Source organism: Cyclospora cayetanensis, unplaced genomic scaffold (genome assembly GCF_002999335.1).
Source record: "Cyclospora cayetanensis isolate NF1_C8 unplaced genomic scaffold, CcayRef3 CcayRef3_contig_204, whole genome shotgun sequence".
Classification (NCBI taxonomy): Eukaryota; Apicomplexa; class Conoidasida; order Eucoccidiorida; family Eimeriidae; genus Cyclospora; species Cyclospora cayetanensis.
This window is the reverse complement of record NW_020312153.1, coordinates 4811-20018: the sequence shown is the minus strand read 5'-3', so window position 1 is coordinate 20018 and position 15208 is coordinate 4811. Positions and strand designations below refer to the sequence as shown.

At 52.8% G+C, this 15208-nt stretch overlaps 3 protein-coding genes across 3 annotated transcripts; 2 read left to right on the top strand and 1 right to left on the bottom strand.

Annotated features, from left to right (window-relative positions):
* Positions 1-696: 696 nt before the first annotated feature.
* On the top strand, positions 697-4886 carry LOC34619570 (splicing factor U2af large subunit B). The gene is made up of 6 exons (XM_026337827.1): positions 697-1491; positions 1857-2004; positions 2423-2730; positions 3444-3524; positions 4047-4272; positions 4759-4886. Exons 1-6 carry the CDS (start codon positions 697-699, stop codon positions 4884-4886), a joined length of 1686 nt encoding a protein of 561 aa, XP_026193612.1.
* Positions 4887-5122: 236 nt separating this feature from the next.
* LOC34619571 (probable cytochrome c-type heme lyase) lies at positions 5123-7100 on the bottom strand. Its single transcript, XM_022732856.2, has 4 exons — positions 6690-7100; positions 6186-6451; positions 5648-5770; positions 5123-5258 (listed from the first exon to the last, which is right to left on the bottom strand). The coding sequence occupies exons 1-4, from the start codon at positions 7098-7100 to the stop codon at positions 5123-5125; spliced, it is 936 nt and encodes a 311-aa protein (XP_022588510.2).
* Positions 7101-8364: 1264 nt separating this feature from the next.
* Positions 8365-10911, top strand: LOC34619572. Its single transcript, XM_026337826.1, has 4 exons — positions 8365-8402; positions 8601-8670; positions 8841-10050; positions 10817-10911. Exons 1-4 carry the CDS (start codon positions 8365-8367, stop codon positions 10909-10911), a joined length of 1413 nt encoding a protein of 470 aa, XP_026193611.1.
* The last annotated feature ends 4297 nt before the right edge of the window (positions 10912-15208 follow it).

Genomic DNA, 15208 nt, shown 5'->3' with positions numbered 1-15208 from the left:
CGTTCGTCGCCGGCTGCGTCAGAATTGTTCACTGGGTTTAACTTGCTCGTGATCTGTCTGGGCGCGACAAACCGTTTGCAAAGGCGGGACGGCAGTGTGTTGCGAGTAATTCCAGCAGCCGGAGGGGAAAATGAAACTCCATTATTCATCTTTATCCGACTGCCACAAGTATAAACTGGAGCGAACCGGTGTTGTGGTTGGTGAGTGCTGTGTTTTCTTCCACCTCCCGCCTCCCACCCTGGGGGGCCCAGTGTATTGCAGTGGACTGTGTGTGTGGTTGCCTGAACTGTGGGTTTCATAAATTAAGTGAGGGTACTTTTCCATAGCTGATGCTTTTTTCGCATGTTATTTGTCATGTTTATTTCTGTCATGCAGTTTATTTATGCTTCTGTCCTGTTGGTTCCCTTGGACTGACTTTTATCGGTTTCTTTTGTAAGGTCACTTATTTGGTTTGTGGTGAAGGTACTTTGTCGTGCTGTTGTGCAAGTTACTTTTCGCTTCCACCTTTTTATTTTGTCATAAATGATTGCAATATAATCCGTTCAGGTATTTCTACCGACTTATTCCTTGTGACCTCCACATCAAAACTTTCTGTGGTGGTCTGACCGGCCTGGCTAGTGTGTACAGCGCATGCGGCTAACCGTACGCCTCGGGCCTTAGACAGCTGTTTCCATGAGAATGCTTATCAGAGGCAGAATGTACAGCGATCAAGGTGGGCAATGGTCCCCTAGTCCCCCTCCTGGACCGAAGTGCGCCCTTGAAGAACCCCACGATGCACAGGGAGTCGCCTTCAAAGTCCACCTCGGTTACCATAAGACAAAAGCCGCCGGAGGATCCCACCACATGCTCTCAGATGATGGGGCGATCCCAGACGACGCAGGTATACCTGACAGCGAAAACAACTACATAAATTGGAATAGCTGCAGCACCAGCACCAGCAGCAATGGTCGGGGCCTCATGCACTGGCAAGCAGCCCACGGCGACGGCTGGAGAGCCAGAGGAAAAAGTCTCAAAGCTCAAAGAAGCCGGAGCGTCAGCAGCCACAGCGATTCGGTTCGGAACGACCCCACAGAGAGCCCCACCAGTCAAGTGATGAGCTCCTCTGTGTCTCTGGACAGAGAAGAGAGCGAACTGAGATGCATGCGAAGCAGGCGCTCTCGGAGTCATACACGAAGGTTCTTGCATCGCCGAGAAGAGGCTGAGTGGCGCGAAGGGCGAAGAAGACTTAGGGAGCGCTCCTGGGACCCCACTGACAGAGGCACCGGAAGAGGAGATCACATGGAAAGGCGCTCTCCTACAACTCGCGGTCCTTGTCGACGTGGTAACAGGGGGGGTGGCATGGGAGTGCGTGGCAGAGGACGCCAGCCTTTTCCCTCCTGGGGAAGGTTTGGAGGTCGAGGGAGAAGGAGCCCCTCGTATTCACCTTCAGTCGATTCAGAAGAAGAATACAGACGATCAAGGAGTCGTGAGAGAGCACGCAGAAGGAGACAGGTATCTTGACACACATGCCAAGATATATATATTCGCTCTTTTACGCATCGTCTCCGATTTATCCTTTGTGTCCTTTTCTTCGGCGCCTGACACGTCCACCTGCACGACGGTGTGCGCGTGGCAGCTGCTACTTGTGTTACACGTAACAAATGCCAAGAGTCTGCGAGGCCCATGAAAAGGGCTTTGCAAAACTCACGGGTAGATAGCCTTTTCCCGGGTGTCTCGACATTGCGAATCATCCTTGCATTCTGTTTCGCACCCTCCGGTTTTCTCGAAGAATGGTGTTCGGTGTCCATCGCTTTCCTGCCTACCGCCTCTAGGGCCCCATTTCTCCCCACGGGGGCCCCTCTGCCGTTCTGCTGCAGTATGAAACAATTCAGAGGTACTGCCGTCCTGGGGGATCTCAGCAAGTGTGCTGGGATGGATTCCAGTGGGTCAAGAAATCGAACGACGGAGATGGTCTCTTTGATCAGCACATGAACGCAACGCGGAGGGCCAGAAGGCTGCACGTTGGTAAGTGCCTTTGAGGATTCTGAAATAAGCACGCATACACATATATGTATTCATGAGTAGCCTCGGTCAGATGTTCTCCACTCCTAGGCATAGGCACAAGCTCAAAGAAGCGAAACGGCCGAGAGATGCGCGTGTAGCAAAAAAATCGCAGAACCATGCGCATACAGATGGGCGCTGTCGTGACACCTGAACCCGTCATGGCCCCAAGCAGCGGCAGCCTTGCAGATGTGCATATGGTGATCGCCGGCGCATTCATGCATGTTTCGGTGCAATCACGTACACGAAGGTATTTTCTAATGCGCAGATGTATATGGATGGCCTTGTGTAGCTACGGAGGGGGAGTGAAAGTTTGCCAACAGGAGCGCAAGGACCGCCTTGATGTGGCGTCTGCGCTTCTTCAAAATGTGTTACTTATTAGGCAACCTGCCCCTATCGCTCGACGCAACGGAAGAGGATCTGAAGAAGTTTCTCTGGGATGCGTTGCGAAAGAGAACGGGCAAGCACGTCGGCGCCGGAGCCTGTCCTGTCCTTCACGTTTGGTTCTCAAAAGAAAGAGGATCCAATTACGGGTTTGTTGAAATGGCAACTGTAGAGGATGCACAGGCGGCGCTCTTGCTAAGTCCTCTTTTCTGGAAGGGGCAGCAACTGCGCATCAATCGGCCAACTGAATGGAAGAAGGATGCTGCGGAAGTCAACTTTGCGGAAGTGGCAGGGTATGGCGGAGCAGTACTGGGGAGCTTGCGGTCTGATTGAGGCCTCTCTTAAGGGGAGACCGCAGCAGAAGGATCAAGTGGCGTGGTGGCTGTTCCCCTTTGCCTTGTCTCTTGATGCATGCATACTCGCTGTTCAGGAGGGATGGTGGTCGAGGGGCGTTGCGGATCTTGCCGGCTGCAACGGCGCATCCTTTTGTCTTGAATTTGTAGCAAAGAGGGGCTTCTGGGGTGTCGGCTGTGGTCGTGTGCAAAGCATGGCTGTGTCTGTGTGTGTGTGTGTCTCTTTCTGTGCTCGCTTCTCCGATCGCTCAGAGCCGCGGATGCGACTTTGCTGGAGAGCGTTGCAGCGGCAGTGGGGGTTGCAGAGACAACAAGCGATAGTTCGATGCTTGCACGCCTTCTCTGTTCTCTTTCGGAAGCGCAGAGAAGAGTTATTGCGTGAGGAGGGCCACACAGGGGCTGCTGTCTGTACACTGCAGGGATTGGGCGAATTGAGGAGTATTGCCCAGGAGGGGCCCTTTAGGTCTGGCCCCTCTGCGTAGGTGGCTGTGCTGTAGATGACTAGCATAACTGATTGTTCGCATGTACATAAGGAGGAGAGACATGCGTAGAGGCATCGCATGCACAGCGTCTGACATTGTGCTCGGCAAGCGGGGTGAAATTGAAGATATCACTCCACGGGGTAGAGTGTTTGGGTGTCTCTGTCGCAGGGATTTCTTGGCAAAGAGCCCCACAAGTTTTACAAAGCAAGGATCTCTACCCGTCGAGCTGCTGCAGTGTCAAATACAAACTGAGCTTTTGCATGGGGTATGCTTACGAACTCAGCTTTCCCCTCCGGATGGCTGCCGTGGTGCTTGATTTTCTGCCGGGCTTTTTCATCGCTAGATGTATACACTTCCGCAGGCATAGGCAAGAGAAGGCAGAGGTAACTGTGTAGGAGGATGCGTGAGAGCAGCCAATTCGAAGCGGCTCCGTGGGGGCGGCTTCGCGAGAAGACGAACGAGAACAGCTCACCCGTGTGGTGACTTGGGGGGAGACACCCGATCCAGCAACAAGGAACAAGCTGCACTGCAATGAACGATTTCTATGAGTTGCATCTTCTGCCTTGCGATGAGCGAATCTGTGTGGAATTGCTAAAAATATGGCCACTGGCACGCCTGAGTGCTTTCTGATGCTTCTTTGAAACATATCTTCGTGTTGCTTTTCTACAATGATGTCGATTTTCCAAGGCCTTCGGCGAAGCGCTGCCGCTGTATGTACACATGCATGTAATGTGTGCAAGTGTAAGGTGGAAGGGATTATGGATATGCTGTCTTGTGGAATCCGCAGCAACCCTCGCGCGTTGTTCGCATAACGAATCCTGTGCCCGAAGCAGAGACAGCTGAGGAGCTGGAGGAAACGCTGTCGGATATTTTAGAGGAAGTCAACAAGCGGCAGGACGTTCTGGCTGCTCTGATTATCACGAAAGAGCTGGAAAAGCAGCTGCCAGCTGCTGAAGTGGGAGATATCTATGTGCAGTTTGCCACGGGCATTCAAGCGGACAAGTGCATCCTCTGTACGCTACGAATATGCTTCTAGTGAATCCACAATGAGAGGGGAGGCACACGAGATGCGAAAGGGAGGGAGGAGACTGCGAGAAGCATGGAAAGAGAGAGAAAACATGGGGGATATAGAGGACGCATGTACTGGGAGGGGAGGGGCAGCGACGCTAGAAACGGGAAAAAGAGTTTTCCCTTCACAATAGGCAGCAGAAGCCATTGATTACTTCATAAGCTTAAATGCTCGGAGGCTGCATGCTGAAAGAAGAAATCCACGCTAACTCTAACGCTTGCAGAAAAGACAGGAGGGCCCTTCTAGCCTCAGCACACAGAGTGCCTACGCATGCGCCATTCGGGGGCTGTGTGATGCTGATAAAGACAGTTCCGCGGGTGCTCCTGATCTCATCAAGTGTTCAGTTTTCCTCGTGGCGTGCTGCGTGAGGGTTCTTCATTGGGCTGTATGGGCTTTGGGGCTGCATGTGTGCGGGGGTGTGTATGTGCAGCTTTTGCCGGTCGTATGTATGACGGGCATCCTCTAGTCATTGAGCGCTTCAATGAGATGGTTTGGAGGCAGACGATGCAGCAACATGCTAAGAGCTTCCTAACGGAAATTCTCTCCCGGTTCATGTAAACATTGACCGCTTAAACGGCGAAAAAAACTTGCTGCAAAGCGTCATCGGCAGGGGCACACGCCAGACTTGCAAATTGACATACGCATTTGTCAAGAGAGGCCAGAGGCCTCGCTTCATAAAAGGAAAGAGGAGGACAGCCGAGAAGACACACCACCATGTTTGTTCCGCTGTGTACTGGTGCTGTGCCTTAGTCCTTGTATTTCGTTCCTCTGATCCTTCCGCACTCTTTGCTTTCTCAATTTTGTCTTTTAGCCTTTTCCGCTCCGCCCTTTTTGTTCCTTCTCATCGATTTTTCTCCGTATTTGTGCGTGAAATCACGCTTTTTCTTTGTCCATTCCTTGTCGCGCACTCGGTATTCCAACTTTTGTTTGCTGTCAAACGGCCAAATCCAGGAGAACGGGCACTGCCGCTGCCTCCCCGAGTGGGTAGGGTCTCCTCTCTGAGGCGTTAGCTTTCCAGAGCTTCGATGCTTTCCAGAGCTTCGATGCTTTCCAGTGGAAGACGCAGGCATATAGCATTGTCACCAGCGTTCAAGTAGGCCACGCGTCCCCTCCACTGTAGCGGCAATAGGGCCTGATGCTTAAGGAGGCAGCACCAGGAGATGTGCTCGAGAGAGAGAGAGAGAAAGAGAAATAAGGCTAGAGCAGGCGACATTGGGAAAGACTCGTTAGTGGTGCAAGGGCACACGGATCACCATTACACGAGAACGAACGAGGCACCCTACTGCTGCCCTTTCATCAGCCAGCTCCCCACACGAGACCTTAAAAAAAACATCCGAACTCTGTCCCACGCGTTACAGAAAGAAGACAAGTCGGGCCGAACGTCAACACAAATCGACACCTTGTCTCCTTCGCCTTTCCCATCGTAATAGTCAATGATATACCTGAGCCTCAGAATACACGCACCCTCCACTTCTCCTCATAGGCACCCAAAACTTGTCACACACACACAACCCCTGCCCGATCCAAGAGTGCGCGCAAGCAAGCAAGCAAGCACTGCAAAAGGGCGGCACCGAAAGGGTTGCAGGAGCAGTGGATGCACATATATGCGCTGCCTATTGCGACTGCGTCATGCCACTAAAACACCTCGACTCTAGCAAGTTCGAAGTGCCCCTGCAACACATATGTCCCTTGCGTAGAAAGGGACGCTAGAACAGGAGGCCGACTAGGCGAGAGTAGGGAGGAAAGAGCATGCCGCGCTTCTGATGTGCTCCGTAGCGATGAAACGGCATCCCACTACACACACATGGAAAAGACGTCTGGATGGGAGAAAGCAGAGTGGCAAGCAGCAGGCTTCACCTTATGTTCTTCCCACATCTGTCGACAAGCCAATCATGCCTATCAAAGGGCCGCTCAAATCCTCCCCAGTGCCTCAGCCTGGCCTTGAGGCTCAGCTCGCTCGGCCTCCCTACGAACCGGATCAGCTTCGAGGCTGCGCAAGTGTCTCCATGCAGCGCTTCCCATTCTTTGATCTGACGCCACGTTTCCTCATTCACTGCATTGTGTATCGCTACCACTGCGGGCATGCTCCCTGCCCCAACTGCGTGGCCCTTCCTTAGGGTTGCCTGTAGGTTTCAGAAACAGACACAGCAACAACGCCATGAGGGAAAGCGCGGAAGTCACATGCTTCGCAGACTCTAGCTCGGAGAGAAGAAGCCTTTTCACACGAAAGAGGGGGTTACTGGAGGAAAAAACACACATGCAGGACCCCGCGTCCAGCTGTCGTTACAGACCGCTGTGAAGGGGGAGTGTCATCGGCTGCTGAGCTAGCTCTAGCGTGCAATTCACAGAAGGCTTCCGTACCGTGTAGAATTGCTTTTCAGAGGGATATTTCCAGTGCCCCTCCTTCGAGGGGATTGAAGAAGAAGCCCGCTCAGTAGAGAGGCCTGGAGGCACCTGGATGTTGCTAGAAGCAGCAGCTCCCCATTCTCGTTCTGCTTCCCCAGACTCGCTGTCTGTACCCCGTGCGAGTGGACAGCCAGAGAGCCTCATCTCAGATGTCAAAGGGCATTCGGGCATGGTTCTCAGAATAGGATACGACAGGCGCTTGTGAGAAAAAAACTCGTCTGTCTCTGTCTGTTCGGTCGTGTGCGGTCTATATGGTGCTGCCTCGTCTGCCCCCAAGCCCTTTGATCTGCCTGCTGTCGCTCGCCGTAAGGAAAAAAGACAGTCTCCGGATAAGAAAAATCGCCTCGGCTCCGCTGCAGCTGGCATTCAACGTAGGCGGAAGGCAAGCCCGCCGTAGCAGCGGTGTGTCTTTCCTTGTCGAGTTTCCCTCGAGCCAGATAATGTCTCCACTTCCCTTACACGAGCGAACGGCGTCCATAAGGCTCCCTCTCACGCTGCTGCGTCACTGCAGCAACAGAGCAGCATGCAGACTCCCTGTGAAAGGAAGGGGGGCCTCTATGGCGAGGGATACGCAGATCCTCCCCAACAAAGCAGGCGCATGCAGGGCCTCCCGCTGTTTCTCCTTTTCGCCGAATGCAAGCGAGAAGGAAGGAAGCAGAAGAAAGTTAGGAGAAGAAAGTTAGGAGAAGGACCCCTCGAGGTAAGGTTCTCCGTGGACTAGCAAGGCCCTAAAAAGGGAACGGGCTTTAAATACGGGTGAGCAGAAGAGAACCCCCCTTAATGGTTTCAATCTACGGATGCAATATGAGAAGGACGGAAAAAAAGGCAAATATCGCCGTAAGTGCGATAGAGAGGTACTAAGTCATAGGGCTGGGGCCCCCTCCCCCAACTACGAGCCGTAGACGTAGCATGAGGCACCTATGTGTGTACGAGCAAACCCTGTTGACGGTATTGTTAAAAGTATTTTTCCTCTCTCGAGTAGAAAGGGGGTGATGCGTTTCGGGTGCTTCCTCTTGACCGTATGCGCGCCATGTATCCCGTATTATGCGTTTCTCCCGTAGAACGCTGCACATGAGGAGTGCCGCCACACTGTCCTTGACACAAAAAAGACATGAGATCGTGAATGCTGAGGAAGTTTCAGTGAGGAGTTCATCATCCTGGCATGCGGCACCGCCTCCATACAGGAATAGGGGGGGGGGGCGAATCCTGCACGCAAAGTCGCAAGCCGTAAGTACCACCTCTTCAGATTCGCGCTGAGACGTCTGCTTTTCCTCCAAAATCCTTTCGCTTCGCGCGGCTGCTGGCAGGCTGGTTCGTGGCTTCAAGACAACGCAGACTGCAGGCAGGCTTCTTCCGACAGCCGTACAATCCATACAGAAACTGCCCGTAGAACGTGTTTGAGGTTCGAGATAAGGGTTGTCATATGCCCTCCGTGGCTTGGTAGGCTTCGTACCCATCATTCAGCCGTGCGGAGCTGCAAGTCAGCAGCTGTCTTTCTGCTTGCCGATTCGCCGGAAAACGAAGAGCAGCGTTTTGCCGCATCTCGCCCCCAATGACCGACACGTTTTCCAGTCTCTCCTTGCAGATACACCCCATCTGAGCCAGGTCCAGACGCAGCGTACTGAAAATGATGGTCGGTGACCCCTTGAACACCACGCAAGGAGATCAGCAGGAACAGAGGGCCCATCGACTTCGCTTTTTTATGACCTTGTTCCTCCTCTTTTCAACATTCTTCCTCATTCGTGTGCAGCAAGACACCTACTCCCACAACCATCAGCGGAGGCGTCGCAAGGTGAGTCTCTGCCTCCATGCGAAGGGCCCCAAAGACATTTTTTGAATCCTTGTCAGTGTCTGTACACACGCCAGTCAAGGCGTTATCCGTACGCGGGATGTGCGTCATGGTGTAGCAGCGAATGCAACGTGCGAAATGAGAACAGTTCGCTTGGTCTTTTGAGTCTACCTCAGACATGGCTCGGTATTCAGCCTTGTTGAATCCACGCCATAGCGCAAGAGTTCCGTCTGCAGACGCATCTAAAGAAGCGTCTCGGGGCCTCCTGAGGCGCGCGCGAATGATTTGCGAGTTGTCTTTGCACATTTTGTGCGCAGAACGACCCCTTCCTGTCCCCGGAAGCCGCCTCCCTCGATGTGGTGTACATACACCAGAACGTCAACCGGGCCCTCTGGGTGCGTGGGAATACGGCTACCGGTCCGGTGCTAACTTCTGCCTTCCTGGCATTCCTCCCCGGGGATGCAGTTTTCCCCGCTGCTGCCTCCAGCGAGCACCTGCAAACTCCAGTTTCTCCCGAAGGCTCCCATGGAGGTGGCTCCCAGTCGCCATCCGCCGGCTACTTTGACGTATTCGAACCTCTGGCAAGTCTGCGTCAGGCGGTACCCCCAAGGGGGTCCTGGGCAGTGGAGTCCACGAGTTCATGGGGCCCCAAGATGCATGTTGCTGCGCAGACGGAGGTGGGTGGCGTAAAGCTGCCCTCTGTGGTCGGCGTGTACAGAGACACTCGGCTGTACCGACACGGCGATTTCCCAGGGTGCGACGCGGGAGCCAACGATCACTGCCTCCTCGCACTCGTGCGACTGCCGCTTGCTGCTTGCAATGGATCCCACATTCATGGCGGCGTGCCTGCCGAGAGAACCTTGTCGCCGATTTCGTGGACCTGCACGGGCTTGGTTGAGACAAGGCGCTCTGCAGATTTCCCGAGAGAAGCGAGGGAAGCAACCGACCTGAACGCGCCAGCATGCATCCGAGTGGTTACTGGGACCTCTCTGGCGGCCATAAGTGGCTACGCCGCGGAGGCGCTGAAGAGGCCCTTCCTTCGTTCTGTGGGTTCTGCGGGAGCTCTCTTGCAGTTCTGTGGGGCCCCTCTGCCTCAATTGATATCGGTGGACGTGATTGCCGGCAGAGTCTTCTTCGTGCAGCGCTCGAGCGTGCCGACGGCTGCGCGGCGACTGTCAGACGCCGACTCGGGGGAAGGTTTGAATGTGGACTTTCCAGGGGTCTCTGCGGCGGCAAGCGAAGAGAAATCGACGGGAGACGGCACCTCGGAGGGTGGCGTTCCGCGAGGAATAGGTGGCGAGACACCTGGGAATCGTAGCGACGATGCCTCCCTCTCCCCGGAGGCGCTCGATACTGCAGGACGGCGTCTGAGCAGGGCAGCAGAAGGCGAAGGCCTTGCCTCTTTATGCGTTGCATACGCGTATCTGGATGGATTCTACGATGACGTCTCTCAGTGCCTCCCTGTGGTTACGGAGTCTGAGGGGAGCGACGCGTTAGGCGATCCGGTGTACCTCCAGGTAGATCCCTTGACGGATGCCCTCATGTTTGCGGCGTTTGATCGGGAGGGGCAGATGGTGCTGTCCGTCCACCACGCGCTCTCTATGAGGAGAAGGTTTGCCGTGCGATTCGAAGGATTCAGATCGGGTAGGTTTTCGACCCTACCGAGGATTTGTGCATGCATGCATGCACAAATCTTGCAGCAGCAGCAGGTTGTTAGGGGGCGGGGTGCAGCCCACGGTATGCGTGTAGCTCGAAAACCGCGCGCAACGCCAGGGATCTGCGCGATGCAGTTGACTCCCATGGAGAAACAATGCAATCCTCCGAAGCGGGGAGGGACAGCAGAAATGTGATGCGCGAGGCGTTCGGGGGGATTCTGGCGATGCAGGCGCGACGTGCGTCGTTGCTTTTCGTTTGCTGTGCTTGCAGGTCGACTGATGGCTGAGGAGTTCTCTAGTTTGGGGAAGATCCTCGTCACTGGTAGGCTTTTTGGAGCGCAGCTTTGCTGGGGCTGAGCCCAGTGAATTGTGGGAGATAAAGGGGGGAAGGGGCAGGTAGCTTTGTCCACTCGAGACTGAGTTCGGTAGTTGGAGGCAGAGGCAGCTTCTTGACCTCGGTGGGAGTGAGTAGCTGGCGAATTGGCTGGAGAGACACGTCTTAAGGGTTCTAGCTACACGATATGGGAAATCGAGAGGGAGGACGAAAAGCTGTCTGCGCGGTGTATCTCATGGCTGCATGGAGGTTCCTCCGAGGACAGGGGGCAGCGCGCATGTTCCCGTGCGACGCTATTGTGTGCTCGCTGCAGGTGACGACGAACCGTATAAAAATCGCATAGACGTGATAGATGTCTCCACAGGGTTTCACGAGAGGATAGACATGCCTTCCTCGTAGAAATGACGCGCCCTACTGCATGCCCTGATGGCTGCTGAGCTATCGTCTATCTGCTTTGTAGGGAACCTAGAGCATTCAGCGTGCGTAGCGAAGGGGGGGCGGGGGGAAGGGGGAAGATTGTCGCGCAGTTCTTTAGGAGGCTTCCTCCCCTTGGCACGTCGCCGTAGACCTCTTTTCCTCATCGTTGAAGTGCGTAGGACGCTCGCTAGGGCGCACTGCTTGTGCAGCGAGCCATATATGGCTCAAGGACCGCTATACACTTGAACTTGTTCTACGCCAGAGGCAAAAAAACTCTGCCTGAAGGTCGTCTTAAGGCTCTTTGCGCCTGTCCTCCAATCCACCCTGTAGCATTTAGGCGCAACAACGCTGCTGAACACGTTTCGCCTAAGAAACTTCCTCGCGCACAAATCCTGGCATTCTTTCTTCGTGGCACGATTCCAAAAGTCATATCATGAATTCTGGAGCGCTTTATCCAAGAGCTCCTTAGGAAGAGACCTGGTTTCCGACTGAGTGGAAACTTCATAGCAAGCTATTGCTCCCTGAGAAACTCAAACCTTCCTGCCCGCCCGCGACTGTCCGCATTCCCTGTGGGAAGGGTAGGGTACAGCTAGTGGGCGAGTAGCTGCACTCTCTCCGAGTATCCACTGCTCTCAGTGCAGCGCATCTAGTGCTCACCCTCACGGCATTGCCTCTTCTAATGCCTATCAGGCCTCTCCGATAAATTAGATATGTGAACAAACAAACCCAATTGGCCGAAGCCGCACTAAATCCTGGAGACTACAACTAGTTTAGTACTAGGTGTCAAAGCGTCGCTTATCCGCTTCTCCAGTCCCTCCTTCCCATTTAAAATCGTGCGTTCTCGCGTTCCGTGTCTCTACGTCGAGGCCACCGGCATGCGCGGGGGGAAAGTGTCACCGCCCTATCGCCACTTCCCATGCAGGCAAAAACGCAAAATCAAGGCACAATGCGAAAGGCAATTGTGTGCATCAACCGCCAAAGCAAGCCAGTGGGCAAAAAGCACTCACGCACAAGCCAAAAACGAACGACGGACCAAGCCAGCATGACCACCTAGGCGCGGTAGCTCGCTGTCGCCAAAGTGCTAGAAAGTGTGAGCCTCCTGTTGCGAGGGAGCAGAAGAAAAGTAAATTGTGTTCAGGAAAATAAAAGCACAAACTAAGTTGGCAGTCCTTCGTCGCCCATGGGTCTTTCGCTGCATGCGAAATACAGTGGGGAACGTAGCATGGTCAAATTACTAAGACACAAAAAAGGCACAGGGCAGAATGCACGGGCAACATACTTTAGGGTGTCTGCGCATACGTCTGATTGTGAAGGTAACCGTAGCCGTAATGATCGGTAATGCGCCACGCAATATCCATAGATAAATGTAGCTACTCGAGGAAGAGCATGCGCTGGGGGAAAGCAATAATCAAGGGACGCGAGGAATACTGTCCACGGCGACTAGCATTGTTAACCATTCAAAGTCGCAACCTTCGGCAGAGAACGAAGTCCTCAACTGCTCCTCTGTTAGCTACTGAGCTTGGCGTTCCCAGAAATTATCGTGGATTTTGTCTCGGTTCTCCATAGTCCTGGAGTGCAGCATCTCTACTCCCCTTCTGGATCATGCGCCTCCACACGGTTCAACTGCCTGCGAGGCAAATCCGCGAAAAATTTGGAGGAATTTTGTAGCATCCTTAGGAGATTAATGTTGGTAGTTCTGTGGCACCTAATCTTCCTTGCAAAGCCACATGAGAAGCAGCCTTTGTCTACGAAAGGATACGTATGCTTTAAGCCACCTGGCTGCAAGCTTCTTCATCCAGTCACTCTCTGGTGCACCTTGAAAAGCCTGTCGATGCACCAGGACAAAAAATCAGGCATGAAATGCACAGGTTACCACCGTTTGTCATCAGTCGTCATCTCACTCAGGCTTTGCCCATTCATTTGCGTGCACCAAGCATGTGTTCTCTGAATCCCCTTACTGTTCAGGATGGCTGCTGGCTCAAGTCTTCGAGCTCTAGGCTTGAATAGGAAAAATGCTTTTCGGTGTAGAGTAGGGTTGCCCGGAAGCAATCATCATGCCAGTGAACTGTTGTATTACAAATTCACTCAGCAAAAAGGAGAAAACAATGCCAAGGAAAATAAATTGCATTGGAATAGAGTCGCACATATTAAAGAAGAGGCGACTAGTGAACTCTGTGTATCCCCCTGTCTCATAGTGGCTCGCAAAAATCTTACTCTGCTTCATGTATGGGCCGGTCACAAAGGCACGGCAGAACGCATTAACGAGTTTCAGATTCCCATTCATAATGGGAACTCAGTGAAGCTTACAGATGTGAATCTGAATTGACTGAGACACTTTCTGACCCGTGGGAGAGCTGGATACATCGACATATGGGTCCTCATTGCTCCGTCAACAGCAGTGCAAATGCTATTCTGACCCTTGACTCCCGGCAGTACAAAAATAAAGTACCTAGTCAGATCGGTACAAATCTTTTCGGGAACAGAAAGGCTTTGCAGAGTTCCAGAGTTTGTAGAATTGACGAGCTTCACTTACTGACAATCCAAGTACCCAATTGCGTACTCCTCCGGCGCTGACGCACCCCAAACCTTCGAAAAAGACCGCGAGAGCCTTTTTACAGCATTCCCTAAAGGATGGGATTTTTCGCAAAGCGGCACTAAAGAGCAAACTTGGAAAGCTCAAGCAACGTGATCCCCGCGCTATTTCGGGGCACAGAAGGCCCTCATCAACGTGGAAGCGTTTCTCTCTTTGCCATTGTGGGTTTTGGCAGCTGCAGTGGATGCATGGGTGTAAAGTGCATAAGGCGCATTCAATTTAGACAGAAGCGGTGAAGTATCACCGACAAGAGCACTTGAGCTGCACAGCAGTGAATTGCTGGGGCGTCTCGACAGCGTGCCGGCGACCAAGTTGGTCTTGGCCCCGATACACTTCATTGTAGAGTTGTACTGCTGAAGCTGGGTAAGCCAGGGCCAAAAGCTAGGGTTGACGAAGCTCTGAAAGCCCTTTGTTGGGTAGATTTGAGACTGATTGCTGCTTCGGATATCAAAATGCATACCACATTAATGGTGCCGACATTTTTTCCACGGCTTATTACACTACATAGAGCTCTTTTTCCCCGCACTGAATAGCGTTACTCGGCTTATGTGAAGCGATTAGAGTAACAGGCCATAGTGTGGTGTTTCGGAGAACCTGTAGCCTTTTAGTACAGAATAGCACCCGTCGCTGCACCACTAGCCTTGATTGTTTTGAAGACACGGCACTCATATTCGAGCTGCACCAGTAGTGGAGGAGTTGTGGAATGACCAATACGCATGATTTCTGTGACACCAGTCCCCTTTGTCCATGTCACAGACTGCATATTCTGGACTAAAGTAAGCTAAACGGCAGTGATTCGAGAAAACCGGGGAACGACTTTCCAGGAATACGATGCAGGACAAAGAACCACTGCAACTATCTTGTAGGTGCCCACTGCTTTGATTATCGTCGGATCCGGCCCAATCCTTACTGCTGAAACGCGAAAGGTTCAGGAAAGTTGCTGTACTTGTGGATAGAAAACTTTCATGAGCCTTTGTGTACCGCTGGTGGTCTGTTAACAGCGGGCGCGCGCTACAGCTGCTAGGGCGTCGTGCACCAAGATGGCATTTCACCAGTCCTTGATCGGATTACTCAAATTTTAGTTGGCCTAGCCAAACAGCTTAGCTGGGGCATTGACAAGTGTACACGACATATATGTAGACTCCATTTTGCAAGTGCTAGTGTGGAACCCCCTTTTGTTCTGATCATCAGTGTGAATGGGCATTTGTGAAAAAACGTCTGTGAACTCAAATGTTGGGTGGATTAACGATCCGTGTAATGTATCAAAAGAACTCCCCAATATAAAGCAACGGGAGCTTCAGGTTTAGAGTGACCCTGTTTGGTCGCAAAAAGGTAATGCACAAGATTCACCATACATCCTTCTGGCCCAATCACTGGGTTGTACCCCAAAGCACCAATCGAATCCTGCACTTGACTCCGTTTCACCAAATTATCCACCTGCCGCCCAGTTTCCTCTTCATGTTGTGAAAGCCTTATGCCGCTAAAAACAGCTTCAGGTTAAACCTAGAGTTAGCTTACAATCGTCCGCTGGACGACCAGCAGGTGGCCAGCTTGCTGGCAGTTCCCTCGTATTCAGCCCATTCACGATCTCTGCATCGATTTTTGTGAAATACTGTTGTGCCTCAGCTGCACGTCTTATTGAATGCTCCAACGGAATGCCAGCTGCAGAGCCAATAAGACGGGATG